At 44.0% G+C, this 26,347-nt stretch overlaps 2 protein-coding genes across 4 annotated transcripts in view; one reads left to right on the forward strand and one right to left on the reverse strand.

Annotated features, from left to right (window-relative positions):
* LOC118546694 (UDP-glucuronosyltransferase 1A6-like) overlaps positions 1 to 26,347 on the forward strand; it is a 34,179-nt gene that overhangs the window by 4,195 nt on the left and 3,637 nt on the right. The window contains exons 1-3 of one of the 3 annotated variants that reach the window (XM_078071485.1): positions 5,370 to 6,275; positions 25,329 to 25,460; positions 26,218 to 26,305. In XM_078071485.1, coding sequence (XP_077927611.1) covers positions 5,412 to 6,275; positions 25,329 to 25,460; positions 26,218 to 26,305 — 1,084 coding nt within the window. In that variant the 5' untranslated portion in view covers positions 5,370 to 5,411. Of the gene's footprint in view, positions 1 to 5,369; positions 6,276 to 16,280; positions 17,182 to 25,328; positions 25,461 to 26,217; positions 26,306 to 26,347 lie in introns of those variants that run through there. The other 2 variants (XM_078071484.1, XM_036109596.2) reach the window with 2 other exon arrangements.
* On the reverse strand, positions 10,764 to 12,200 carry LOC118546695 (dnaJ homolog subfamily B member 3). The gene has a single exon (XM_036109597.2). It carries the CDS (start codon positions 12,196 to 12,198, stop codon positions 11,323 to 11,325), a length of 876 nt encoding a protein of 291 aa, XP_035965490.2. The 5' UTR covers positions 12,199 to 12,200; the 3' UTR covers positions 10,764 to 11,322.

Here is a 26,347-nt window from a genome sequence, read left to right on the forward strand (position 1 = left end):
ACCTACCCCCTTGTCACTCTCCCACTCGGAGGCCACATGTTTGCCCAGAACTCTTTTCCCAGCTATACAAGACCTAGAGGGTAGCAGCCCCATGAAGAGAAGGAAGGAGGGAGAAGGATGAGTCAGCGGATCTGAGGAGCTTCGTTCTGGCCACGTGGCCTTGGACGTGAGTCTTCTCATCTCACAATGGGGCTGACAGCATGTGCCTCACTCCTCACAGACTGTTTGAGGATCATGAGGGCAGTGTGTGGAGGGGCTCGGTGGACTATCAGGGGAAGCCATGGCCCCTGCCCCTCTCTTTTCTGGACCTTCACTCATTGCAGGCTGAAACGTTCTCTCTGCGAGCTGATACGAACAACATGACTTTCTCGCACCATTCTTTGGGGAGCATTTTCTCAGAAAACTAGATCCCAATTCCTCAGGACTAGTTCTTCTGTTCCCAGGTTGTCTCGTGTTCTGGAGTCATCTAGATAGTGGTTCTCAAATAGGGGCAATTTTGCAACCCTGGGGGATAATGTCTAGAGACATGTTTGGTGTCATGATTAGGGGATGACACTGTCTAATTTTAGAGGCCAGGGATGCTGTTAAAAATCCTTTGTAAAGCACAAGAAATACCCACCCACCCACACCCAACAAAGAATTATCTGTCCCCCAATAGTGCCGAAGTTGAGAAATGCTGATCTAAATCAATGCCACGTGACTATCAGTGACTTTTACCAGCAGGGCCCCAGCTGGGTGGTGAGGGGCCCCAGGGATCCTTTGCCCACTCCCTGAGCCATCTGGTCTCCTTTCAGGGGTCTCTACAAGTAATAGTCACTAGGGCTGCAGCCTCTACATTTGTTGGTTGAGCTGAGGATTGAATCCCAGGCAAGTCAGGGGAACAAAACCCCAAAATGCCAAGTCATTCTTAATAGGTACTTTTTAAAGTACATGACTTAGGCCAATGTCTACAATGTCTTTCGTGGTTTGTTTTTCTTTCAAAAAGGATTTTGAAATGTGTTTATCTTTATGACTGATCGGACATGCAGAATATTTTGACAGTATTGTTTCTGTTAATAAGTAATTATCCAGAGTAGCTAAATGTTAGCAGGAGTCAGCAATTTTTTTTTTAAGATTTTATTTATTTATTTGACAGAGAGAGACACAGCAAGAGAGGGAACACAAGGAGGAGAACTGGTAGAGGGAGAAGGAGGCTTCCCGCGGAGCAGGGAGCCCGGTGTGGGGCTCGATCCCAGGACCCTGGGATCGTGACCTGAGCCGAAGGCAGACGCCTTACGACTGAGTCACTCAGGTGCCCTGGGAGTCAGCATTTTTTAAAAGAAGTATTCAACATGAGTATCTGAAAAACTCGAGAACCTTGCTTGATTAATAATTGACATAATTTTGGGCGCCTGGGTGGCTCAGTTGGTTAAGCGACTGCCTTCGGCTCAGGTCATGATCCTGGAGTCCCGGGATCGAGTCCCGCATCGGGCTCCCTGCTCAGCGGGGAGTCTGCTTCTCCCTCTGACCCTCCTCCCTCTCATGCTCTCTGTCTCTCATTGTCTATCTCGCAAATAAATAAAATCTTTAAAAAAAAAAAAAAAATAATTGATATAATTTTTTTTTTTAAAAGATTTTATTATTTATTTGACAGAGAGAGACAAAGGGAGAGAAGGAACACAAGCAGGGGGAGTGGGAGAGGGAGAAGCAGGCTTCCCGTTGAGCAGGGAGCCCGATGTGGGGCTCAATCCCAGGACCCTGGGATCATGACCTGAGCTGAAGGCAGACGCTTAATGACTGAGCCACCCAGGTGCCCCAATAACTGACATAATTCTAAGAGAATGAGATTAAGTGGGTTTAAAAAAACAAACAAATAACTTTCCTGAGCTATAAGTCATGGATCATACAGTTCATTCATGGAAAGTTTACAGTTCAGTGGTTTATAGCATATCTTTAGCAACCATCACCACAATTGGTTTTGGAATGTTTGCAATCACCCCTAAAAGAAACTCCCACCCTATTAGCAGTCACACTTCAGCCCCTGGCAATCACTGATTTATTCTTCTGTCTCTACGGATTTGCCTATTCTGATCATCTCAAATAAATGGGAATCACAGAATATGTGACTGGCTTTTTTAACGTGGCATAATGTTTTCAGGGTTCATTCATGTTGTAGCATTATTTTTTATTACTGAATAATATTTCCTTCTATGGATATACCACACTCCATGTATCTACCCATCAGTCGATGGACTTTTGGGTTGTTTCTATTTCCTGGCCATTATAAATAATGCTGCTGTGAACATTCACGTGCAAATTTTGTGTGGACATATGTTTTCAATTCTCTTGGGTATGTACCGAGGAGTGGAATGGCTGGGTTGTGTGATAACTCTATGTTTTATCTTTGAGGAGCTGCCAGATTTTTTTTAAAAGTGCCTGCTCCATTTGTTTTATTGCAGCAAAATACACATAAAATAAAATTCACCATTTTAAAGTGTGCAATTCAGTGGTGTTTAGTACACCCGGCATGTACACCATCACCACTACCTAGTTCTAGAAGAGTCTCGTCACCCCAAAAGGACACGCACATACCTTTTAAGTAGTCACTCTGCATTCTGCCCTCCCCAACCCCTAGCGACCATCAGTCTGCTTTCTGTCTATAGATTTGCCTATTCTAGATACTTCACAGAAATGAAATTGTACAATAGGTGGGCTTTTGTATCTGGCTTCTTTACTTAACGTAATGTTTCAAGGTTCATCCATGTTGTAGCATGTGTTGGTACTTAATTCCTTTTTTTTTTTAATAAGATTTATATATTTATTTGGGGGAGGAGGGGCACAGAGAGAGAGAGAGAGGGAAAGAGAGAATCCTGGAACATACTCCCCCCTGAGTGTGGAGCCTGACACGGGGCTCCATCCCAGGACTCTGAGACCATGACCTGAGCCAAAACCAAGAGTCGGACGCTTAACGGACTGAGCCACCAAGGTGCCCTGGTACTTCATTTCTTTTTATGGCTGAATAATATTCCATTGTGTGGATGGACCACTGTTTGTACATTTATCAGTTGATGGACATTTCTTTTTTTTTTTTTTTAAGTTTTATTTATTTAAGTAATCTCTGCATCCAATGTGGAGCTTGAACTCACCATCTCGAAATCAAGAGTCGCATGCTCTTCTGACGGAGCCAGACAGGTGCCTCTGCTGCTGGACATTTATGTCATCAGTTGATGGGTTTACACTCTTTGCCATTGTGAATAGTGCTGCTATGAGCATTTGTGGACAAGTTTTTGTTTAACAGTTGTTTTCAGTTCTTTTGAGTATATCCCCAGGAGCAGAATTGCTGGGTCAGATAGTATTTCTATGTGTAACTTATGGAGGAACTGACAAACTGTTTTCCACAGTGGCTACACCATTTTATATTCCTACAAGTAAGGTATGGATATTCCAGTTTCTCCACATCTTTGCCAACACTTGTTATTTTGCATTTAAAATTTGTTATTATAGCTATCCTAGTGGGCAAGAGGTGATATCTCATTTTTATTTGCATTTCCCTAATGACTATTGATGTTGAGCTTGTTGACTGTTCTTATATCTTCTTTGGACAATAATTTATTCAAATCTTTTGTTTAGTTAAAAAATTTGTTTTTGGGGCGCCTGGGTGGCTCAGATGGTTAAGCGACTGCCTTAGGCTCGGGTCATGATCCCGGAGTCCTGGGATCGAGTCCCGCATCGGGCTCCTGGCTCAGTGGGGAGCCTGCTTCTCCCTCTGACCCTCCCCCTTCTCATGCTGTTTCTCTCTCACTCGCTCTCTAATAAATAAATAAAATCTTTTTTAAAAAATTTGTTTTTTTTGTTGTTGTTGAGTGTTGGAGGGAGTAATTGGGAGGATGCTCATGCTGGTTTACCTGGGGGCTGGACAGGCAATTGGAGGCTTCTCAGCTCCTTTGCTGTCCTTGGGATGTATGTTCTGCCCACCATTCTCCAGTGGGAGCTGTTTCCAAGGATGTAGCCTTGAGGGAGTCAGGTGTTGTTGATGGTATATTATCTGGATCGTATAGATGACTGAACCCAGTTAAGGCCTCTATGTAAACTTTTAAGATTTGGCAGGCAGGGGCAGAGATCTACTGGTCTTGTGGCCACTCAAGACAAGCCTTGTGAGTGAGTTCCCTTCGTTATTACCCCTGCCACCCACCATCTGGAGTGGCCTGCCTCTTTCTTTAGTCTCTCCTTGCCCTCCGTGTATGGTGGCCAGTTCGTGAGCCAACAATTGGTGAACCAGCCAGGAAACTGAAGAAATGGGCCTTGGGAAAGAGTGTCAGGAGCATTACAATGTTAAATCTTCCCATCCCGTCTCCTTATTTATTCTGTCTAGATTTCTATCTTAGAGTTGCTAAAGAACAAAAATCCAACTGAGTAAATTTGCAGATCTAATTGGCTTTATTAAGGATTCATGAATTGGGCAACATCCCATCTAGGAAGTAGAGGGGAGCTCTGAGGCATTGTATGAAAGGGTGGTTTTCATGGGAAGGAGGGTGGGGTAAGGAAGTTATTAGTGAAAGACCCCTGTCCCTAAACAGAGTAGTAGAAGACTGGAGAAGAGGAGTGGAGTCAGAGCTTGACCCGAGGCTGGGTGACCACTACCTCTTGTTCTGAGGAAAGCAGGCTCTGGGGGAGGGTGCTCTCTGGTCCCACTATGTCATCGATAAGGGTTGTTTTGCCCATTTACGCTTTAGATAACAGCAACTCTTATTCTGCGAAGTAAATATAGAACCCTCAACAAACCCTTGTGTTGTCCTCATGTCTCCAGTGCAGGATCCTTTGAGATATTTCCATATTTGATGGCCGCTTCAAGTAGATCCTTCCCTGACCATTGCAAGAGATGTCCTGGTGTGGAAAAGGAACAAAATCAAAGGGCTAGTGCCTCCCTTCCTGTTTAGAGAAAGCTGTCTTAGCAATGTTATATATTCTTCTGGGTGTGCTCCATGTTCCCCATAAATGGGAGGAAAGAGTTTTAGAGATTTCAGGTAAGGTCACATCCAACAGAGAGGTTATGCTTGGAGACTGGGGCATTGGTGACTCCTCAGAGCTCAGAAATAGGACATCAAATGAAATGGGCATCCACAGCCCTGTTTTGGGAACTGGATAAAAAGCAACAGAGTGAATTAGAGTGTTCCCTGGAGAGAGCAGCCAAGGCAGATGAGCTTTTCCGTGATAAGGGAGATTGATCTCTCCCTGCGTGGAAGCAGAAGGGTAAGGCCGGTCGTGAAAGCGAGGGATAGATCTAGTCTGTAATGATTAACACGAGGAGGGCATGCTGCCTGCCAGTTACCTGCCATTCTAAGTGGCTCAATGATAAGATAAAGACAAAGGAAATAAAGGCGTAGGAGGCATAGCCTGGTCTGAAAAGTCAGCTGCTTTGGGCTTCTGTGGACATGGCCGCAAGATTCCTGGTTCCCCTGCCAGCACTCGTGGGGCTATTGCTCTTCCTGTGCGTTGGACCGGGGGCTGAAGGGGGGAAGGTGCTGGTGGTGCCCATGGATGGCAGCCACTGGCTCAGCATGAAGGAGGCCATGCAGGAGCTCCACGCCAGAGGCCACCAAATGGTGGTCGTTTCGCCAGAGTTGAACATGCATATCAAAGAAGAGGATTTTTTCACCCTGACAACCTATGCCATTCCGTACACCCAGGATGAATTTAATCATCTCCTGCTGGGCCAGACTTATCTGGTTTTTGAAAGAATGCATTTTCTAAAGATGTTTTTGAAATCTATGGAAAGTTTGAAGAGTGTTGCTTTGGTTTTTCAAAGGTCTTGTGAGGAGCTGCTGCGTAACAAGGAGCTGGTCAGGGACCTGAATGCCAGCTCCTTCGATGTGGTTTTAACTGACCCCGTTTACCCCTGTGGAGCAGTACTAGCTAAGTACCTCTCACTACCTGCTGTGTTTTTCTTGCGTTCCATTCCATGTGACTTAGATTTTCAGGGCACACGGTGCCCAAACCCTCCCTCATATATTCCCAGGTTATTAACAATGAATTCAGACCACATGACATTCCTGCAAAGGGTCAAGAACATGCTCTACCCTCTGGCCCTGAAGTACATTTGCCACATCTCTTTCACTCCTTATGCAAGCCTTGCGTCTGAGCTTCTTCAGAGAGAGGTGTCAGTGGTGGACGTTTTCAGCTTTGCATCCATGTGGCTGTTCCGAGGAGACTTCGTCCTGGACTACCCCAGGCCAATCATGCCCAACATGGTCTTCATTGGGGGTATAAACTGTGGCCACAGGAAGCCATTGTCTCAGGTCTGTATTGGTGCTTATGTCCAATCAATGTTCCAGGTAGAACCCTTTTTTTTTTTTTTTTTTTGGTTGTTGTTGTTTTTGTTTGTTTGGTTTTTGTTTTTAATTTACTTCCAGGTGCTTACTTATCTGCCAATCTTTCTAAGATTTCTACCTCTCATTCTCCTAACAGTTCGGTGAGATAAATGTTAAAGTACCTCCACTAGGGTAGTAAAGATTTGCAATGGTCACCAAAAGAAATGAGAGGCAGGGGTGCCGGTCTGTGATAGGATTGACAAGCACTGGTGTGGGTCAACCAAGACTGTTCTTTCGTAAAGGCACCTTTTTTGTGGTTGTGCAATTTTCTCCGACTGTGTAGGAACAGGGATGCTGAGTTGTGAGCTGATCCATCAGGGGTTTTTGCTTGTGGGGTGTTTGCTTGTTGAGGAGAAGGACAAAGGAACCAGCAAATTGCGTTTGTTGACATGATAGTTTTTGGTGGCCCTGTCTCAGAAGGGACTAGAGTGTGATCTGATCACAGGAGACCTAAACACCAAAAGGAAGCAGAAGTGTCAGAGAGCTTGAATAAATTAAGTGGAAGTGAGACAATGTGGAAGAGATAAGAAGGGGTCTGTGTGGTCCAAGAAAGAAGTAAGTGAGTTCAACTTTTCAGAGATGGAGCTGTGCTGACAAGTTTTCTGACCAGGAGTTGATGTCAGGGATATGACATGGGGACAATCAGAGTTGGATTGCAGGTTGGATAGGTCTTATACTTAGGATGCTGAAGTCATCAAAGGATGGTGGGAGGGACTTGGAAGATCAAACTATGAGCCTATAAACCCAGTGAAGGGGGCGGGCAGTGATGAAGAGAACAGAGTCTAAAAGGGGAAGGGGATGTTAGGAGGAGAAATCAAGAGTTGGACGCTTAACCTACTGCGCCACCCAGGCGCCCCTATACCACGTCTTTATCCATTCACCTATTTTATTTTATCATCCATTCTATTGATGGACATTGGGGCTCTTTCCATAATTTGGCTATTGTAGATTATGCTGCTATAAACATCAGGGTGCATGGATTCCCTTCAAATTAGTGCTTTTGTATTCTTTAGGTAAATATCTAGTAGTGCGATTGCTGGATTGTAAGGTAGTTCTATTTTTAACTTTTTGAGGAAACTCCATACTGTTTTCCAGAGTGGCTGCATCTTTTAGTTTTCCTATGTGAATATATTCTCTGGAGTTAACTGCACTGGTTCAAATTCTCACTCCCATTTTTCTAGCTGAATGGGCAGGTGAGCAAGTGACCTAACTATTCGGGCCTCACTATTGTCACAATGAGTACACAATAAGTATTTTCTATTATCATTATTTAAAAAGTGCCCAGAAGGACAAGGTATGTCATCTGAAGACCTTTAGATATGTTTGTGCCAAATTTATTGGGTACACGAGAGATCGTTTATACTGAAATTCTCAAGTATTATATTTGATAGGCATACCATTATCACTTTTGTTCCACTACATTTTTTTTTACTTTGAGATCTTGTCACTCTTATTTATTTGGTTTGGTTTACCCTTAAATGTGACTTCTTTTAAGTAGTTTATGGAAATTTTCTCCAAGTATGAAAGATCAAAGCCTAAATCTTTCATATTTTTGCTCCTTTTCTTTCTTCTTTAAGATTTATGATGGGTTCGGGGCACCTGGGTGGCTCAGTCAGTTAAGCATCCGACTCTTGATCTCAGCTAAGGTCTTGATATCAGGGTTGTGAATTGAAGCCTCACGTTGGGCTCCACGCTGGGCATGGAGTCTACTTAAAAAAATTTTTTTATGATGGGTGAAATTATTTTACTGGTTTTCTCAAAGAAATAATTTTGGGAATTGCTTATTCTTTTTACTATTTTTGTTTTCTATTTCATTAATCCCAGCTTGCTTTTTATTAATGATTGTCATTCTTGTGTCTTTTGGTTTATTTTATAGTTATTTTTCTAATTTTCCTTAGGTAAGCATTAAGTTCCTTTCTGTAAGAGTTTTCTTAATAATGAAAACATTGAAGTTCATAGAACATTTTCTATGTCTCCTAGGTTTTGGCATTAATCATATTTTTTTCTTTCTTTTGTTTTTGGTCATTTAATTTTCTGGTTTGGCTTTCTTTAAGTCCCTGGCTATCTTCAAACCTGTTTATTCCCACATAGTTAAAATTTATTTTAGCTAACTCTCTCTTATTTTTTTTCTAATTATTTTAGATTTTAATCAGAGAATGTTTCTTATGAAATCCCTACATTAAATAATTTGATAGGTTTTCTTTGTGGTCTAGTACAGAATTGCCCAATGGAAGTATAATGCAGGCCATATATATAATTAAAAAAATTAGTAGACATGTTACAAAAAAGGCAAAAAGAGGGCTAAAATTAATTATATCTTATTTAATCAAATATATCTAAACATACTTTCAACATATGCTCAATATAAAATTATTAATGAGATATTTTACATTCTTTTGCTTTCATACTAAGTCTTCAAAATCTGATATGTATTTTACACTTACAGCATATCTCAATTTGGACTGGCCACATTTCAAGTGCTCAGTAGTCACATGTAGCTAGTGGCTACTGTATTGGATAAGATATGATCAACATTTGTAAATGTTCCATAGATACCCCTAAAAAATGCGTATTTAAAAATTTTATTTAAAAAACCTCAATATGCCCAATTCTTAAAATGATGTCTTACACTACTTCCTTATTTAACTGTGTGCTCCATGGGAAGGGGCTAGTGAGTCCTCAGAGAGAGTCCACTGCAGGGTCCTCCAGATGGTCATCTTTGCACCAGAGAAAGTGCTGTTTTCTCTACTCTGAAAGCCTACTCAAGCTATTCCATAAATGAGGAATACTGATATACAGGACTGTGATTTTGGAGCCAAGACATTTTTTAAAAGCAGTTTTCAGTTTTGAAAATTCTTTAGATAAAATGCTTTATATTTCTGTAAAAGAGAAACTTTCCACTCAGCAGCACTAATCCAGATCTCTAACTGAATGCTGTTTGTTTCAACAAATGCTGTTAAAACCCCTGGCAACCTGCAATCTACTGTCTTCACTAACTTGACCACTCTAGGTACCTTATATAAATGGAATCAGAGTATGTCTTTTTTTGACTGACTTATTTCACTTAGCCTAATGTCCTCAAGGCTCGTTCATGTTGCAGCACATGCCAGAGTTTCCTTACTTTTAAAGGCTGAATAATATTCCATTGTATGGATTGACCACATTTGCTTATATATTCATCCATTGACTTGTGGGTTGCTTCCACTAGAGCTGTTAAGATCCATGACTTCTGAGTGACCCCCGTACGCCAGTCTTACTGGGCCCAACTTGAAGACTTTCCTGACCAATGGAGACTTATGTTAACCAATTGGATAGACACAAATGCACTTATTCTGTCCCATACAGAGTGGTGATTTTTAACCCTTAATTAGCATAACCACCATGAAATTGTGCACCGTCTTTTCTATCACTTCAAAACTCTTGACATCCCTTCTCTCCCTACTCCTCCTCCCCTCCCCACCAACAACTATGAATATCTTCACTGGTCTGAGTTCCCTAGCCTAGCAAGCAAATGCACTGATTTTTTAAAAGCCCCAGTACTGTTTTATTCTGATACTTCTCGTACAGTTAGTGGGTGAGAAGCACTGCCTAGGTACCTCAGTGACCATCTGATGTAGTTTTAACAGACCGTGTGCCCTCGTGGGACAGTAGTGCTTGAATCCTATGTCCCTGCTGCATAATTGTTCGCATGCCATTCCATGGGGATTGGACTTCACAGGCATCAAATTCAATTTCATATATTCCTAGTTAAACAGTGCGCTCAAGTCACACGACCTTCCTGTAAAGAATACGCTGCATTTTTTAGTCTGTCTAGTTCAGTTTCCTTTTTGCTCCCATGCCTTATGCAAACTTTTCCTTAGACATGACCAAAGGGGATGGCACAATTTGTGATGGACCATCCCAAGGCAACCATGCCCAAAATGGTTTTCACTGGGGGTATAAACTGTGCACAACAGAAATGTACTCTCAGATGTACGCTGCCTCACCCAATCTGTACTCCAAGCTTTCCAATATTCTTGGCTTTTGTCAACCTAATTTGAAACGAGATACATCCTGCACGCGGCAATGGGATAGTTTTGTGTAGTCTTAAGAAACACTTTCCACATTTTCATCAATCATAGTTGTAGAACCAAGTTGGCTACAGGCTAGCAATCAGATTTGTATTAAGGTTTTGAGTTATCACTACCTTTTTTTATTCCTTTTTTTTTTTTTTTTATCTGAATAAAGTCCACAGGATGCTCTTAACTAATCATGTAACTGTGAGTAATTCACTTAAGTATTTTGCTCAAGCCTTTGGAGGGAACATGTTCCTGCTTACACTTTCAGTCCCCTGAAACGCATTTCAGACTTCTGACCTCCAGATCTTTAACAGAATAAATCTGCATTGTTTTAAGCCACCAAATTTGTGGTAATTTGTTACAGTAGCCATAGGAAACGAATACACCCACTTTGCCAGGTTTACGCCTTTTTAAAAAGCCTAGGCTTATTATATTTAAACGGAAAACTCTCACTAGTCGCCAGCATTTATGTGGGACTAAAAACCATCCTTAAGCCAGAAGTATTAGTGTAGTCACATCTTTTACTATTGTGTGTTGAAAAAACTTGAAGTAGAACGATTTATCTTGGCAACGTTAACTTCAGAGAAAACTACCTGGCTGACATTTCAAACAAAATGGAAAGGCAAGGTTCAAGGTGCTGTAACACTTTGTCCTGGTACTAAGAAATAATCACCGTCTGCCTCGGGATTATGTTTAATAAAAAGCAAAGTGCACACAGATATTTACAACAGTTTTAAAGACAAACAGAGGTCCCATTCGTGCAGTCCCAACAATGACAACAAATAGCACTGGCATGACTGTGTATAAATTCTTGAGAACAGCTGTTCCGAAAGTAGAGTTCCCTTGTCATCTTCAAAAAAAAAAAAAAAAAAAGTCCAATTCCTCACAACGTGCTCTAAATTAACCGTGGACTGGGATTACTTGGTGTCAATGCGCAGCAACTGCTCTCTGCCATTTATCACCAGGGACTTTAACTCTCCATCTTCCTCCACCTCCACTCTTTCTTGGCCATTCTCAATGATTCTCTTGGTGGTGATTTTTTTGCCATTGACGATTTCGGTGGAAGTCGACATGGATTTGAAGTTGCCGGACCCACCACTACCACAAGACACGGAGAAGGAGGAAAGGCCTCCGCTCCCCAGGGAACCAAAGGAACTAAATCCTGTATCGAAAGAAGAAAAACCACCCCCAAATGCTGGAAATCCACTGAAGGCCGAGAAGAAGGGAGTGGGTCCTCTGCTTCGGCTTCCCCGGGAGCTCCTCCGACCACCCACGATGTTCTCTAGCGGGTCTCCGAAGAAGTCGAACGAAAATGGGTCGCGGCCGCCGAAGAACTCCCTGAAGACCTCAGCCGGGTCGCGGAAGGTGAAGACGTAGTCGAAGGGGTGGCGGCAGGGCCCGCCGCCCCCGCCGCCCCCGCCGCCGCCGCCGCCCTCCACTCCCGCCTCGCCATAGCGGTCGTACACGTCCCTCTTCTTGGCATCTGACAAGACCTCGTAGGCCTGGGCCACTTGCTTGAACCGCCTCTCCGCCTCCTCCTTGTTCTCAGGGTTTTTGTCGGGGTGCCACCTGAGCGCCAGCTTGCGGTATGCTTTCTTGATGGCCTCGGACGACGCCTGGCGGGGCACGCCCAGCACCTCGTAGTAGTCCACCATGGCGGAAGGCCCAGCGCGGCCCGCGGGCCACTGGCACGACGGCGGGGGTTGCTGGCTGCCCCCGGGGCACAGGCCCGAGCGCCCTGCGAGGCCAGGCCGCCCAGAAGGTGCGCCCTTGTGACGTAGCCCGCATCTCATTGGTCGAGACCGCATCCCAGGATGCACTGCGGGGGGGGGGCTTGCCGCTCTTCCGCGAGGGCCTCTGTGGCGTGTTTCGCACGGGCGCCGACGCCCGCCCATCGAGGCCCCGCCCACCCTCTGGCCCCGCCCCACCTGCCCCCAAAGCGAGCTGTGATCTCCAAATCGCCCCCCGCCACGGTGCCGGCGCAGGAAGAAGAGCAAGTTCTTGGGAGTAAGGTGGCCTGGGGCTATGGCGGTGGGGGAGGAGGGTTTTGCTGAAGTAGGCTTTCTGTCAGGCTCCTGCTCCGCCTGTCGGGGTAGAGTGATGGGGGTGCGTTTCGTCTGACCTTGTGCTCAAGGACAGCCGCATCATTTGTCCAGAACAGCAGTTCTCCGGTTTTTTGGCTCCAGGACCCTTTTGCTTTTTTTAATGTAGGTTATATCTATCGACACTTACTCCATTAGAAATTAAAGCAATGGAAAAAACTCGTTAGTCAATTTAATAGCAATGAAACCTTACGTGCTAACATAAATCATATTTTTATGGGAAAATCACTTCTTTTAAAAAAAGATTTTAGAGAGCGCGAGAGCGCGCATGCGCTTGCGCGAGGGTGGGGGAGGGGCAGAGGGAGAGGGAGAGGGAAGGAATCCCCAAGCTGACTCCGCTCTCATAGCAGAGTCTGTATGGGGCTTAATCTCAGGACCTGGAGATCATGACCCCAACCGAAATCAAGAGTCCTGTGCTTAACTGACTGAGCCACCAAGGTGACCCCAAATAACTTCTTCAAAGCAAAAAAATTAGTGAAGAGTGGCATCCTACTACATTTTTCACGTTTCTCTGGTTTAAAAGAAGAGAAGGGGATTCTTCTCTCTGCTTCCGCAGTCAATCTATTGCTATATCACAGGTGATGTGGCCACGGAGAAGCTCCACTGTACCCTTAAGAGAGCATGTGAGGGAGAAAGCCAAATATCATTATGGAAATAGTTTGACTTTGCAAAACTCCCCTAAAAGAGTCTTGGGTATCCCCAGGGTGTTCTGGCCCATAGTGTGAGAACTCCTGGTCTAGTTTATCAAAACGATTAAAACTTGCCATGCTCGTAGTGCTGTTGGTCGACGTGGTGCAGTCATTATTTCCACTAAAACTGCTGTACCGTGACCGTGACTTTCTTTTTGGCATTTTTGGACATCTGACCTCTGTCTACTTTCTCCTTATTTTCTGACACTATATTTTTTGCTTTGATAAATGGCAAGGCAGTACCAATAAAGGTCACTTAGTTCTAAGAGGAAAATGATTAACCAGTGAACTCTAATATTTCATCATAAAGGGTAGTAGATCCAATGAGGCACTCTATGTCACCAGGACAAACCTCATGTCACCTTGAGGGGCCGAGTACGATCCTGGAGCTGGCACTTTAATCATGCAATAAACAGCAGTAGGAAGTGGATTGGGAATAGAGTCTAGTGTGAACAAAGCCATGTGGGAAAAGCCTGTTTGGGGAAGGTCAAGTGATCCAGAATGAGTGGAGGGAAAGGGGCAGAGGGGTCGGGGTCGGGTGAAAGGGCTGGAGAGGAGGAATGAGCTTGGACAGGTGGGCTGAAGGTCCATTCCAGGGAATTTTGAGGGCAAGGCTGAAGAGTCTAAATTTTATTCTGGGTCCTAGGAAGCTGTTGACCAAGGTTTCAGGGATGGTGGTGGGGTGGGGCAGTGCAGGGAGCAGCTGATGCTGGGACTCAGAAAGGGTAGATAGGGGTTGGAGGCCCCAAAACAGGACTATGGCAGCTGGGTCTCAGAGACAGTGGATTCAGCACTTGCTTGCTTGGATATGGGCCTAGAGTGAAGGAGGGAAGTGTCACATCTATACAAAAACATTTACTGAGTGCTTACTGTCTGCAAAACCAGGGACTGGCACCCAAGTGAGTGATTCCAAAGCTGAAACCCCGCTTGTAAGGGCAGAGTCATGTCCCCAAACCATCCAGGTACACAGAGGCCTCAAAAAGTCCCGAGGCTCTGTGTGATGCAGAAAAGTCATAAAATCATTACAATGGTGACTGTGGGTTTACAGCTCTTTTGCTACGGGTAATTTACAGATGAACTCTTTTCACATAGAGAGTTCAGAAGAATTATTGCTCCTAATGTTTAAACTGGACTATGAATTTCAGAATTGCAGATAGGGGCACAGCAATGGGTTGAAGCATTGCTGCCCCTTTTCTAGCCACCCAGAACCTTAGCCCAGGAGAAGGAAAAGTGCTTGGGGTGGGGTGAGGCTCTGTGTGGGTGGGGAGCTTCAGAGTGCATGTGTGTTTGAGCATATGTGTATGCGTGCACCCATATATAAGCATATGGGAGCCTGGAGATCTCTGGAGGAAGGATAGTGGTACAGGAAAAAGGGACTCTAAGTACCTGTTCTAAGTACCAGAATGAAGGGGTCCCTGTGAATATGCCCCACAGAACATCACAACTTTAAGAGTTAGCAGTTTCTCCATGACCTTCCTATCAGGTCCCCGAATATGGGTGGCTAGTGATGTCCACGGTCAAAATATTGAGATCTGTGCTCCCATCCTGGGATTGTAACATACAGCAACAGATCCCCAAAGGACAGGGCGAGATGACCGGTTCTCTCTGCACTCAGATTTGCCTTTTCTTCGGGAAGGGCATTTCTGTTTGCGACTACCATACTTGCTCCCTGACCCTACCCTTGAACTTTTGGGGCACCAGCTAGTGCTGGGTATTACTGTGTGAGCACATCTGCCTTCTCCCCATTTATTTCGATTGGGTAGTGACTGCGGGGATCACAGCTTTACTTCTGGCTCCTAGTTGGCTGTAAATTTCGACCCTGGCCCTAAGATCTGGATAGTGCTAGAGGCCATGGGGAGTTGTGGTTAAGAGCAGGGTCTCCACGCTCTGACACTCAGGGCTGCGTTTCAGCTCTGTCACTTAGTAAATGCAGGACTCTGGCTGGTCGTATTTATCTCTCTGAGCCTCAGTATCTTCTTTCGTAAAATGGGAATAATAGTATCTGCCTTTAAGGGATACTTTTAGGGGATTACATAAGATGTGTTGTAAAGTGCTTAGCACCGTACTTGATATGTAGTACATACTCCATACATATATGTTCTTACTGGTTTTGTCACCTTTCCCCTTTGCTTCAACCGGGTCATCAGAATTTCTCAGAGTGCTCTCGCTGCTGCCTGTCTGAGCGAAGGCACGTCTGTCCTGAGAAAGGCCTTCTGCACATGTATGCTCGAGTGGGCTTCCCTTCCCGCCATTCACTAGCCAGCAGCATTCGTCTCCCTCTTGACATGCTTCACAGCCTCTGACATGTCTATCTGCTTTCGTTGTCAGTCTGTCTCTTCTGATGGAGCCCGAGTTCTGGGGAAGAGGGAGACTCATCTGTGGTGGTCTCTGTGGGCACTCCCTAGGCCTGGTGCCGTGTAGGACTAAATAAGTATTTTGTTGGACGAATACATCAAAATGATGATGGGTTGGGCAAGACCCTGAGTGACCGTGGGGAAGGACATCCTGCAAGACTGTTATGGCCCAAAAGTAGGCTTGCAGTGTCATGCTCTTCTCTTTCTAAAAGGCATATTCTGCTTTCTATTTCATTCCTAAAAAGGAAGTCTAATTTGTCACCACATAACCTTTTTCTCCCATCTTGGTCCATGGAAATACTCATTTAATGCATTCAAAGGTGCTGAAGCTGCTCTCCCTTCTCTGGCCCCTCAAGAATGTGATTTGAATGGTTGGTAAAGAATTCCAGCCAGTTAAACTGTTGTTGCCTATCAAGAAAGCTAGTACGCTTGTCGGGATGAGCACCGGGTGATGGATGGAAGTGTTGAATTGTACATCTGAAACCAATATTAGACTGTATGTTAACCTAACTGGAAATAAAATAAAAACTTTAGAGTAAAGAAATAAAAAATAAAAATACTTGGGGGAAAAAACCCAGAAACCTAGTAAAGCTCTGCCCTCATTAGCTCTAGAGGTAAACTTCCTGCTATTTTCAGCTGACTGACCAGCTATAATCATGTGATACAATCAACCATTAACTTTGAGTATAGATTGGTTCTTGCGACAGGAAAGTAGGAGAGGGCAGATTTTGGCAGGAGAGAGTCTTGGTGGCAAAGGCAGGGGAACCATGGCGGCAGGGGCCCGGGGTCCGCGTCCGCTTGTCCTGGGCCTGCTGCTGTGCGCACTGAACCCCACTGTGTCCCAGGGTGGGAAGCTGTTGTTGGTCCCAGTGGACGGCAGCCACTGGCTGAGCATGCTCGGGGTCGTCCGGCAGCTACACCAGAGGGGACATGACATAGTGGTCCTAGCTCACGAGGCCTCCGTGCACATCAAAGAAGGAGCATTATACACCTTGAAGAGGTACCCTGTGCCATTCCGAAGGGAGGACGTGGAAGCGGCTTTTACCAGACTTGGGCACGGTGTTTTTGAGAAAGAGCCTTTGCTGCAGCGTGTGGTCAAAACGTATAAGAAAGTCAAGGAGGACTCTGCCCTGCTTTTGTCTGCCTGCTCCCACTTACTGCACAACAAGGAGCTAATGGCCTCGCTCGCGGAAAGCAACTTCGATGCTGTGTTGACAGACCCTTTCCTCCCTTGTGGCCCCATCGTGGCCCTGTACCTGGCTCTGCCTGCCGTGTTCTTCTTGAATGCGCTGCCGTGTGGCCTAGATTTTCAAGGTACCCAGTGTCCCAGCCCACCATCCTATGTGCCCAGGGCTCTGTCCCTTAACTCAGATCACATGACCTTCCTACCGCGGGTGAAGAACATGCTCATTTTCTTGTCAGAGAGCTTTCTGTGCAATGTGGTTTATTCCCCGTACGGACCACTTGCCTCAGAAGTCCTTCAGAAAGATGTGACTGTCCAGGACCTGATGGGCTCTGCATCTCTCTGGCTTCTCAGAAGTGACTTTGTCAAGGATTACTCCAGGCCCATCATGCCCAACATGGTTTTTGTTGGTGGGATCAACTGTGCCAGCAAAAACCCACTGTCCAAGGTGTGTATTTGAGGGGGAACTTTACAAGTCCATATCCTTGCAAGTACTTTGGATGGATGAACTTGCCCCCGATATATGCTGAACGAGCATGCTGAAATAGTCTCAAATGCCCTCTTTCGTTAGTTTCTACCTTACAAATCTCCCAGGTCTGGATTGTAATTTATATGTCTTAGCCATCCTCTTCTGGGTTATTTCTTTGTATGGGACACTTTAGGAAAGTATACTTTGGGCATTTTCTTCTGTGTGCTCCATTGAACAGTAATCGGTTAGCTGCGACGAAGGTTAATTGTCATAAGCACAGAGCAATGAGTGTAGGGATCCTTGCGGAGAACACAAATTTGCATGGACCTTGCCCTTGACTGGGTCAGACACACAAGGGTCAAGACTGCTGAAATAATTCTTTGACATCTATGGGTCCTGATGGCAAAAGTTGCTTTTATGTTTCTGGTTAAAGATCCAGTTGCTAGATATTCTGATAGGAAGCTCGCTCCTGCGGTCCCTTCTCTTCTAATAAGTAAATATCAGACAATCAGTTTCTGGCATTGGGCAGAAAGGTCCTGAGTTTCATTCTCTGCAATGCTTATGAGTTAATTGTTTCCCATACAGAATTTGAGGTATGCAAAAAAGTAGCATTCACATCCTCTTCCAATCTCAACGGAGGTGATAGAGAATAACAGGAGAACCTCTGTCAGATGAGGGGTTGGGAAGAATTTTCCAAGGAGGTGACATTTCAGTGGGCATTCATTTATTTTTCAAGTATTGGTTGAGGATTAACTGGTAGCCCAGGCACTTTGCAGGTGCTGAGTCTGGCTCCTACTAAGGGACTGTCATCACCCTCGGAGAGCACTGAATCTTATTCCCAGAGTGACTCCAACGTGATTCACATCTTAAATGATCATGTCATTGTCATGGCACGGATCTTAAATGATCATGTCATTGTCATGTCATGTCACATCTTAAATGATCATGTCATTGTCATGGCACGGAGAAACTATGGATGGCAGAAAAAAAAACACCACATGAGAAATCCGGTGCTGTGTGTTTGCCTCCACCCCATTGCCGCATGACAAGATCCCCTCTGTGGGGCTCTGATTCCTCCCCCATAATGTGAAGAGAGATCTGGTGACCTCCTCAGATCTCTCACCAATCAGATTCTGACACCCCATGGCCTGTTGGAGAAGGGTATGTCTGATGGGGTGGTCTGGTTAAGAAAGAAAGAGATGGTGTTGATTTTTTGGAAAGCAAAATGAGAGAACCTCACGTTATAGAAAACCAGTAATAATTCTTTCATATATAGGAAAAGGTGAAATATTACCGAACCAGGGGTCACATAATAGATCAAAGAAAAGAGAGCTAGTCAGCATGTCTAAGTTAGAGTGGAATTAAAGAGGAATATTTTTGGCATCATTATATAGGATCCAAGTGAAAACAACTGTGTTTCACCTTTACTTTGAAATGTAAAACTTTGGAGATGTGCATGCATAAACGAAATTCCATTTGAAATAGAAGGGCTTGCTTATAAATCTGCATGGGTATTCTCCATTACACTGGCTTTCTTTCTATTCCTGGGACATTCCAAAATCTTTCCCTGTTCAGGACCCTTTAACATGATGTTCTGTCCTTCTGGGATGCTGTGCCTGAATTTGTGAGGTGGCTGTCTTATTTTTTAGGTCAGCTGTAATGGCACTTCTTCAGGGAGTCCTTCTCTCTAAGATAGGATCCTGTGCTCTTTCCTTCATAGCACATCAAGTACTGTGATCATCTCATTTAGATAATTGTTTATTGATCGTCTCTTCCATATATGTGGGGGGCAGGGATCACTGCTGCCCATTACCATACCCTTAATACCTGGCAATGGGTTTGCACGTGATTGGTGTCTCATAAATTATCAGCATCTTGGGCATATAATTAGCACTTGCTAAAAGTTTGTTAAAGGAATGGATGAGAACCACGAAAGGGTATGAACTGAGGACTAGTCACCAGATAGGCAGTAATCTCCCCCAGTTCTTTATACTCCTACAATTACGTAAAACATATGTGCTTGTTTTTTTTCTTTTCTTTTTCCTTAGGTGATTTTTTAAAATTTAAATTCAATTAGCCAACATATAGTACATCATTAGTTTCTGATGTAGTGTTCATTAGTTATGTATACCATCTAGTGCTCTCGTCAGATCATGTGCCCTCCTTAATGCCCATCACCCAGTGACCCCAACCCCCCACTCCCTTCTGTTCCACAACCCTCAGTTTGTTTCCTGGAGTCAAGAGTCTGTCATGGTTTGTCTCCCTCTCTGATTTCTTCCCATTCAGTTTTCCCTCCCTTCGCCTGGGGTCCTCTGTTCTATTCCTTATGTTCCACATATGAGTGAAACCATACGATAAGTCTTTCTCTGCTTGACTTATTTCACTTAGCATAATCCCCTCCAGTTCCATCCATGTCGATGCAAATGGTGGGTATTCATCCTTTCTGATGGCTGAGTAATATGTATTGTATTTATGTATATATGAACCACATCTTCTTTATCCATTCACCTGTTGAAAGATATCTCAGCTCCTTCCACAGTTTGGCTATTGTGGACATTGCTGCTATGAACATTGGGGTGCAGGTGCTCCTCCTTTTCACTACATCTGTATCTTTGGGGTAAATACCCAGTAGTGCAATTGCTGGGTCGTATGGTAGCTCTATTTTCAACTTTTTGAGGAACCTCCATACTGTTTTCCAGAGTGGCTGCACCAGCTTGCATTCCCACCAACGGTGTAGGAGGGTTCCCCTTTCTCCACATCCTTGCCAACATTTGTTGTTCCCTGTCTTACTAATTTTAGCCATTCTAACTGTTGTGAGGTGGTATCTCATTGTGGGTTTGATTTGTATTTCCCTGATGACAAGTTATGTGGAGCATTTTTTCATGTGTCTGTTGGCCATATTACAAAGCTTTGATCATCAAGACAGCATGGTGTTAGCACAAAAACAGACACATAGATCAAAGGAACAGAATAGAGAGCCCAGAAATGGACCTTCAACTCTATGGTCAACTAATCTTTGACAAAGCAGGAAAGAATATTCAATGGAAAAAAGACTGTCTCTTCAATAAATGGTGTTGGGAAAATTGGACAGCCACATGCAGAAGAATGAAACTGGACCATTCTCTTACAGCATACACAAAGACAAACATATGTACTTGTATTGAAGTTTTTGTTGCTTGTTTTACAAAACAGGCAATAATATATCCCCATGGCTCACATATCAATATGTCATGGATATCGTTTTGGTTCTAAATATTATATCTATTTTTTTAATTGCGCCATGTTTCATGGTATTTACATGCCACAGGTTGTTCTGTTAACCATGTAATCTTGTTCCCTAGGAAGAACACTGAAGTTTATATTCCAGGGCCTTGCTCTTCTTGTTGTTACTTCAAATATCACCTTACCAAGGATCAAGCTCTTTGTAGTTTTCTTCATATTTGTTCTGTTCCTTTCTTGTTCAGTTTTTCTTAAGTATTTTACACTTTTTTTTTTTTTTTTTGGTCACTCCTGTGAATGTGATAGTTTTTCCGTTTCTGTTTGTAGCTGGTTATCTACTCACTATTCAGCCCCAAATCAAAATTGAGCCTAATAAAAATATTGATTTCATCATTAAAAAAAAACTAGCATGCAGACTTTCATCAGTAAATAAAATATGGTTTCTTCTGTTCTGAATTCCATGCCAGGTATTGGTCTTACTGAATTCACTAGAATGTTTGAAAACAATTGAATAATTTCGGCAATCGCAAGGATTCTTGTCTTGCTCCTGATTATAATGAAGATTGATTTTCATTTCATCATTTTATATCATGTTTGCCATTTTTTTTTGGCAAATAGTCTTTATGTATTTAAGTGATTTCCTTCTTTACTTTAGGATGTTTACTAGGAGGGTCTACAGGGCTTTATCTACCATCTTTCTCAATATCATAGTTTTGTCATCATTTATCGATACTTTTTCTTTGCCTGAAATTTGTCTAAGTGCTGAGCTCTAATGATTATGCGTTGGCTGCGGCTTTGTTTGGTGCAAGCAAGCCTTGGTGTGAGGATGTCTTTGTAAGTTGTACTGGATGGCAACCCTCTTTGTCTTACTTAATATTTTTAATTTGAAATTCCACTTTTTTTGGTATTAATATTACCATTCCTGTATTATCTTGTTTACCTTTCCCTAGTGCCTCTTTGGTACCCCTTTGTCTTCAAGATTTTTTTTTTTTTTTTTTAAACACGGAGCTGAGGGCGCCTGGGTGGCTCAGTTGGTTAAGCGACTGCCTTCGGCTCAGGTCATGATCCTGGAGTCCCAGGATCGAGTCCCGCATCGGGCTCCCTGCTCGGCAGGGAGTCTGCTTCTCCCTCTGACCCTCACCCCTCTCATGCTCTCTTTCATTCTCTCTCTCTCAAATAAATAAATAAAAAAAATCTTAAAAAAAAAAAAAAACATGGAGCTGATATTTTTAACCTGGTTGGGAAACTTTTGCCTATTTGCACTTAATTTAACAATCGCTAGATTTGATTCTAATTTTACCAGTTTATTTTAATTTTACTTGGTCATTTTCCCTTTTCCTGGCAAGTTGCTGTTTATTTTCTTTTTCCCCCTTGGTTAATTAAAGAATGCTTTTCTATGCTTCCATTACTCTAGTGGAAATCGTCCTGGTCCCAGTGCTCTTGGTCAAAGTCCTGAACTTCAAGAAGAGAGATACAACCTTTAGCTGATAGAGTCCATATGGAAGGCACACCTGGTGTTGGGCATGTCTGGGATGCCTGGCAGATAAAAGATAGTAGGACAGTATTAAGAACAAAGCTCAAGGATTCTAAGATGTCCTTCCCCGCTCAGGGTGAGAGACCATCTTTGGAGACGTGTGGGGATTCAGAGATGATATCCATCCATACATGTTGGGTCTGAGGGAAACAGCCAAACGGAAGGTCAGTGAGAACAGAGACTTGACAATGGCGAGGAGAAGAAACACTGGTGAGCAGGGAAGCTGGCAGTCTGTCCGTGGCTCTGAATCCGTAGTGATAAAGCAACAGTTTTCCGACATGCTAAGTGCTTACCAAGCATTTTGAGAAACAGATGACATTTGGGAAGAGAAAATCTAATAAAAGCCTGGAACTCAAAATACTAAACTCTCAGCAAAAGTTAGGACCGGTGTTAAAGTCATCGACAGGGTGGGCAAGTGCTTTCGTGTCAGAGGGGGCCTCATCCTTTTTGGAAGGGGTAAGAGAGGGGGCAATGGAGGGTTATTTTCGTTAACCCGTTGCTTCACTCTTTGGCCGCTCTAGAGTCTGTGAAGTCAGGGCCAGGTTTGGGGAAGTTTTGCCAAGTAGAGTGTGGACCTCACCATTGTTGAATTCCAGAAGAGCTGGCCCAGAAGAGGTGTTGGCCGCGATAACACAATCTCTGCAGTTTGCCCTTCTGTGATCTGTCGATGAACCTCTGTGACATTTAAATTTTAGTCTTGCTATGTACCTTTGGGTGTTTATGGACCTGTGGGTTCCATTTTATGATAATCACACCCTGCTGGGTGCCGAGTGGGTGTGGGAGAGTGTACGAGGAGGGGAAATCAGACGTGGCCCTTTGTAGATATGGTTAAAGTAAGAGTGGGTTTCATGAAGAAGGGAAGGTCCTAGGAAGTGAGGTGATCTGTTTACCTTCACTCAGAAAAAAAGAGCTCAAAAGGTACTTGGAGATGAGCTTTCTTTTCGAGGAAAGAAGGATGTGGTGTAATCCAGAGGAGGAAGGACTTCAGGAAAACTGTCCTTAGGATGTTTTTGTCATAGACCAGAAATGCAGCATGGTGGTGGGGAGGATGATGCTGGCCTCCCTGACCTTTCAAATGCGCCCCATGGAGAAGGCTGGGACACACCTGCTAGGAACCAGAGGCCTTGAAGAGAGCTGGTGGGGGTGGACCAGGCTGGGGCTTTATCCCTGAGGAGGGCTGGGCAGTGTTCGGGCTTTATTGGTCATGCTCTGAACCAAACCTGAAAGAAGTCTCTTAAAATCACATGTGCTGAGCCCTGTGGGAAATGCTTTCCATGTCACACCCAGGGTGGCCAGTGTTCTGGTTTGAACAGAACTGAAAGTCCCATATCTCAGGAAACCCCTCAGTTCTGGGCAAACCCCAGCACATCATACAGTGACATCATTAATGTCCTTGGCATTCTTGGGAAACTTAAAATAATTTGGAAGACTCTAGGGGAGTTCATTAGATCATGAAAAGCTTACAGTTGGGGGAAAATTGCCACACTCACACATACTCTATTTCCTCTACATGGAATTGCCAGTCTGTGTGCGCGTGCCCCCACATGCGTGTGCATGCAGCTGTGTGCATGTGTGTATGCCCAAGTGCGTGTGTATGGTTCCTGAAGACCACAGGACACTGGAGTTGGCTTTGAAGGTTGGGGCCAGATCAGGCTAGGCTGAGATTATTGCTGAGGGTTGAGTCTGGGGGCTTCCTTCCCCCTAATGTTGCTGTTCTTCTGATTGGATCATCTTTTTCTTGCTTCCTCTCAGAGCTTTTGTCTGACATTCATCTCTAAATTAGTCTATTCCTTGTTACTTTAGGGGTAGAGGCTTGATAGGTCATAATCTGTGATCTGTACTTACTAGTGGGGTCCCAGCCATCACTGTCCCTCACCCTTATACATGCAGACACTTCTGAAGATCCCATCCCCCTGCTTCATCCAAGGGAACCATGGATTGTCCATTTTCTAGTAGTTGTAAGTTTCATTATTGACTACAAAACCACTCACAGTTCATTTCTTATTCCTTGGGTCATCTGGCTCAGAAGTTTCTTCAGAAACAAGTCCCATTGCTTTGTCTTGAGTTTTGTCCTTATGTAGCCAAGACTGTAATGCCCAATGGTGGTCTTGGTTGGAGGAGTCGGAGCAGCCTTATAGTTGCAGACTTCCTTGGATGATGGTGATGGATATATTGCTAGAAGGGATCAGCTTCTGGAATGGGACAGGAATACTCTGCGGAGGTCATGTGCTGGGTGGGTTGAGACTCACTGCTTGTTCCCATTGGTGGCTGGTACTCAGGGTTTGCTCACATGCCCTTGACCCTCTCTGAACTCTGCAGAAGCGGCTCAGATCCTGGTACACCCTTGGCAAGGTTTTCTGTCCCATTTTGTATCTCTCATACCTAGAGAGAAATATTTTGCTTTTTACAGTACATTATGAAGCCGGCAAACAAAGATTCAGATATCTTTCTGTATGTTCTTGCTAAGGCAGGAAAGTTGACTTAGACTCTTCAGAAAGCTCTTCTCCAGGAAAGGTGGGAAATTGCCTGGTTGACTGGTTAAGTTTCAGCACTGAGTTGACATGAATATGACCCCTAATCACCCCAGTGTATTGGCTGCCATATGGAAGACTGCTGTAGACTGTGGGGAAGCAAGAATTGTTACAGGCTGTCTTGGCTATTTGAGGTTTTTTCTTAACCATGAGCCTCATCTTCAACACTATTTGCAGCTTTCTGCTTTGGCTCCATTCATTCTTTCAAGATAAAAGGAATATTCCAGAAGCCTTGGAAAATAATACACATCTTTACTGTAGATTTTCATAAAGGGGTGGTGCAGGAGTTTTAGAGTCTGCAGAAAGCTTTCTGAAATCTTCCTTGGACAGCTTTCCTCTCTCCCAAGGTCTCCCTTCACTGATCTGCTAAATGGCTCTCTCCCTTCTCTGTGATGCTCATTCACCTTTCCCTCCTCCTTCCGTACTGCCTTCTGCTCTCTCCTTTAGTTCCCTTCCTGAAAGCCTGTTTTCTCCCAAGACCCTCCCAGCTGCTTGAAGCCCCTGGGAAGTGGATCTGGTCTTATCTCTGATTGCTTTTCTTTTGGGAAATTAGCATACTACCTGGATTCCGCATCTCAAAGAAGAAGAGAAGAACCCAGGAGACAACCTAATATGCAAGAAGCCTTCCTCCTTTGGAAGGGAGTAAGGGGAGTGGGGGGGGGGGGAAGGCTGTAACGTGCACTAATATTTTGTATCTCTAACACACACACACACACACACACACACACACACACACTCCTTTAATCACATTCTTAAGATGAAGACATCTGATTCATAGCTGAATGTATGCAGTTCCCGAAGGTGAGAAAAAAATTAACTGGAAATTTCTCTTACGGTTCTAGGAATTTGAAGCCTATGTTAATGCTTCCGGAGAACATGGAATTGTGGTCTTCTCTTTGGGCTCCATGGTCTCAGAGATTCCCGAGAAGAAAGCTATGGAAATTGCTGATGCTTTGGGCAAAATACCTCAGACAGTAAGAAGATTCCATACAATTCTATCTTCCCAAGAGTTGGAACCCCAGACTTCTAGTATCGATGTTAATCCTATTAGTTGGACTTTTGGTTTGGGTTTCCCTGCAACTTCTCAATTATTAATCCAAAGTTCTTTTTGCCATGTCACTCTCAACTACTCTGTTAAGCCATGGTCTACGTGACTTGGAGGTCTCGTTTTCTCTAAGAAACTCAAAAGTGTACTAAGGAAAATTTATTTTATTTTATTTTATTAACTAATTTATTTGTAAAGATTTTATTTTTTTAAGTAATCTCTATATCCAACCTGGGGCTCGAACTCACAACCCCGAGATCAAGAGTTGCATGCTCCACTGATTAAGCCAGCCAGGGGTCCCAAGGAGAATTTATTTTAAAGATAAAGTAAACAGGATAATGTACGGGATGGTGTTTCTTCATATTATGTAGGAGTATTTCCACAAAAAGCCTGCTGGTCAGGACACTGGATTCATTTCTTATATTTCTGCTTCTATAATTCTACATCCACTCACTTTATTAAGTAAACTTCCCTTTGAAGTGCAGAAAAGTGCAAAAGTCGTAACTGTACAACTTGATGAATTTGCACAAGTACACAGAATGTTACCAGTCCCCAAAGCCTTCCCAGTCCCGACACCTCCCACCCTTGCCAAGGTTATGTTCATTCAGAGGACTCCACATTGTAGCTACTATGGCAGATGTTTTTGAATCATTGTGTTCCTTAAACTCTGTTCTTGTCTCTGCAAGGTCCTGTGGCGGTATACCAGTACTCCCCCACCGAATCTCGCGAAGAATACAATACTTGTCAAGTGGTTGCCCCAGAATGATCTGCTTGGTATGTGGGCAGGATTTGGTGTGTTGGTCAAACCCAAGTGAA

This window comes from Halichoerus grypus, chromosome 4, assembly GCF_964656455.1.
Source record: "Halichoerus grypus chromosome 4, mHalGry1.hap1.1, whole genome shotgun sequence".
NCBI lineage: Eukaryota > Metazoa > Chordata > Mammalia > Carnivora > Phocidae > Halichoerus > Halichoerus grypus.

Bases quoted from the DNA above. Each gene is read 5' to 3' on its own strand.
- LOC118546695 (XM_036109597.2), bottom strand. From the start codon at position 12,198: ATGAGATGCGGGCTACGTCACAAGGGCGCACCTTCTGGGCGGCCTGGC.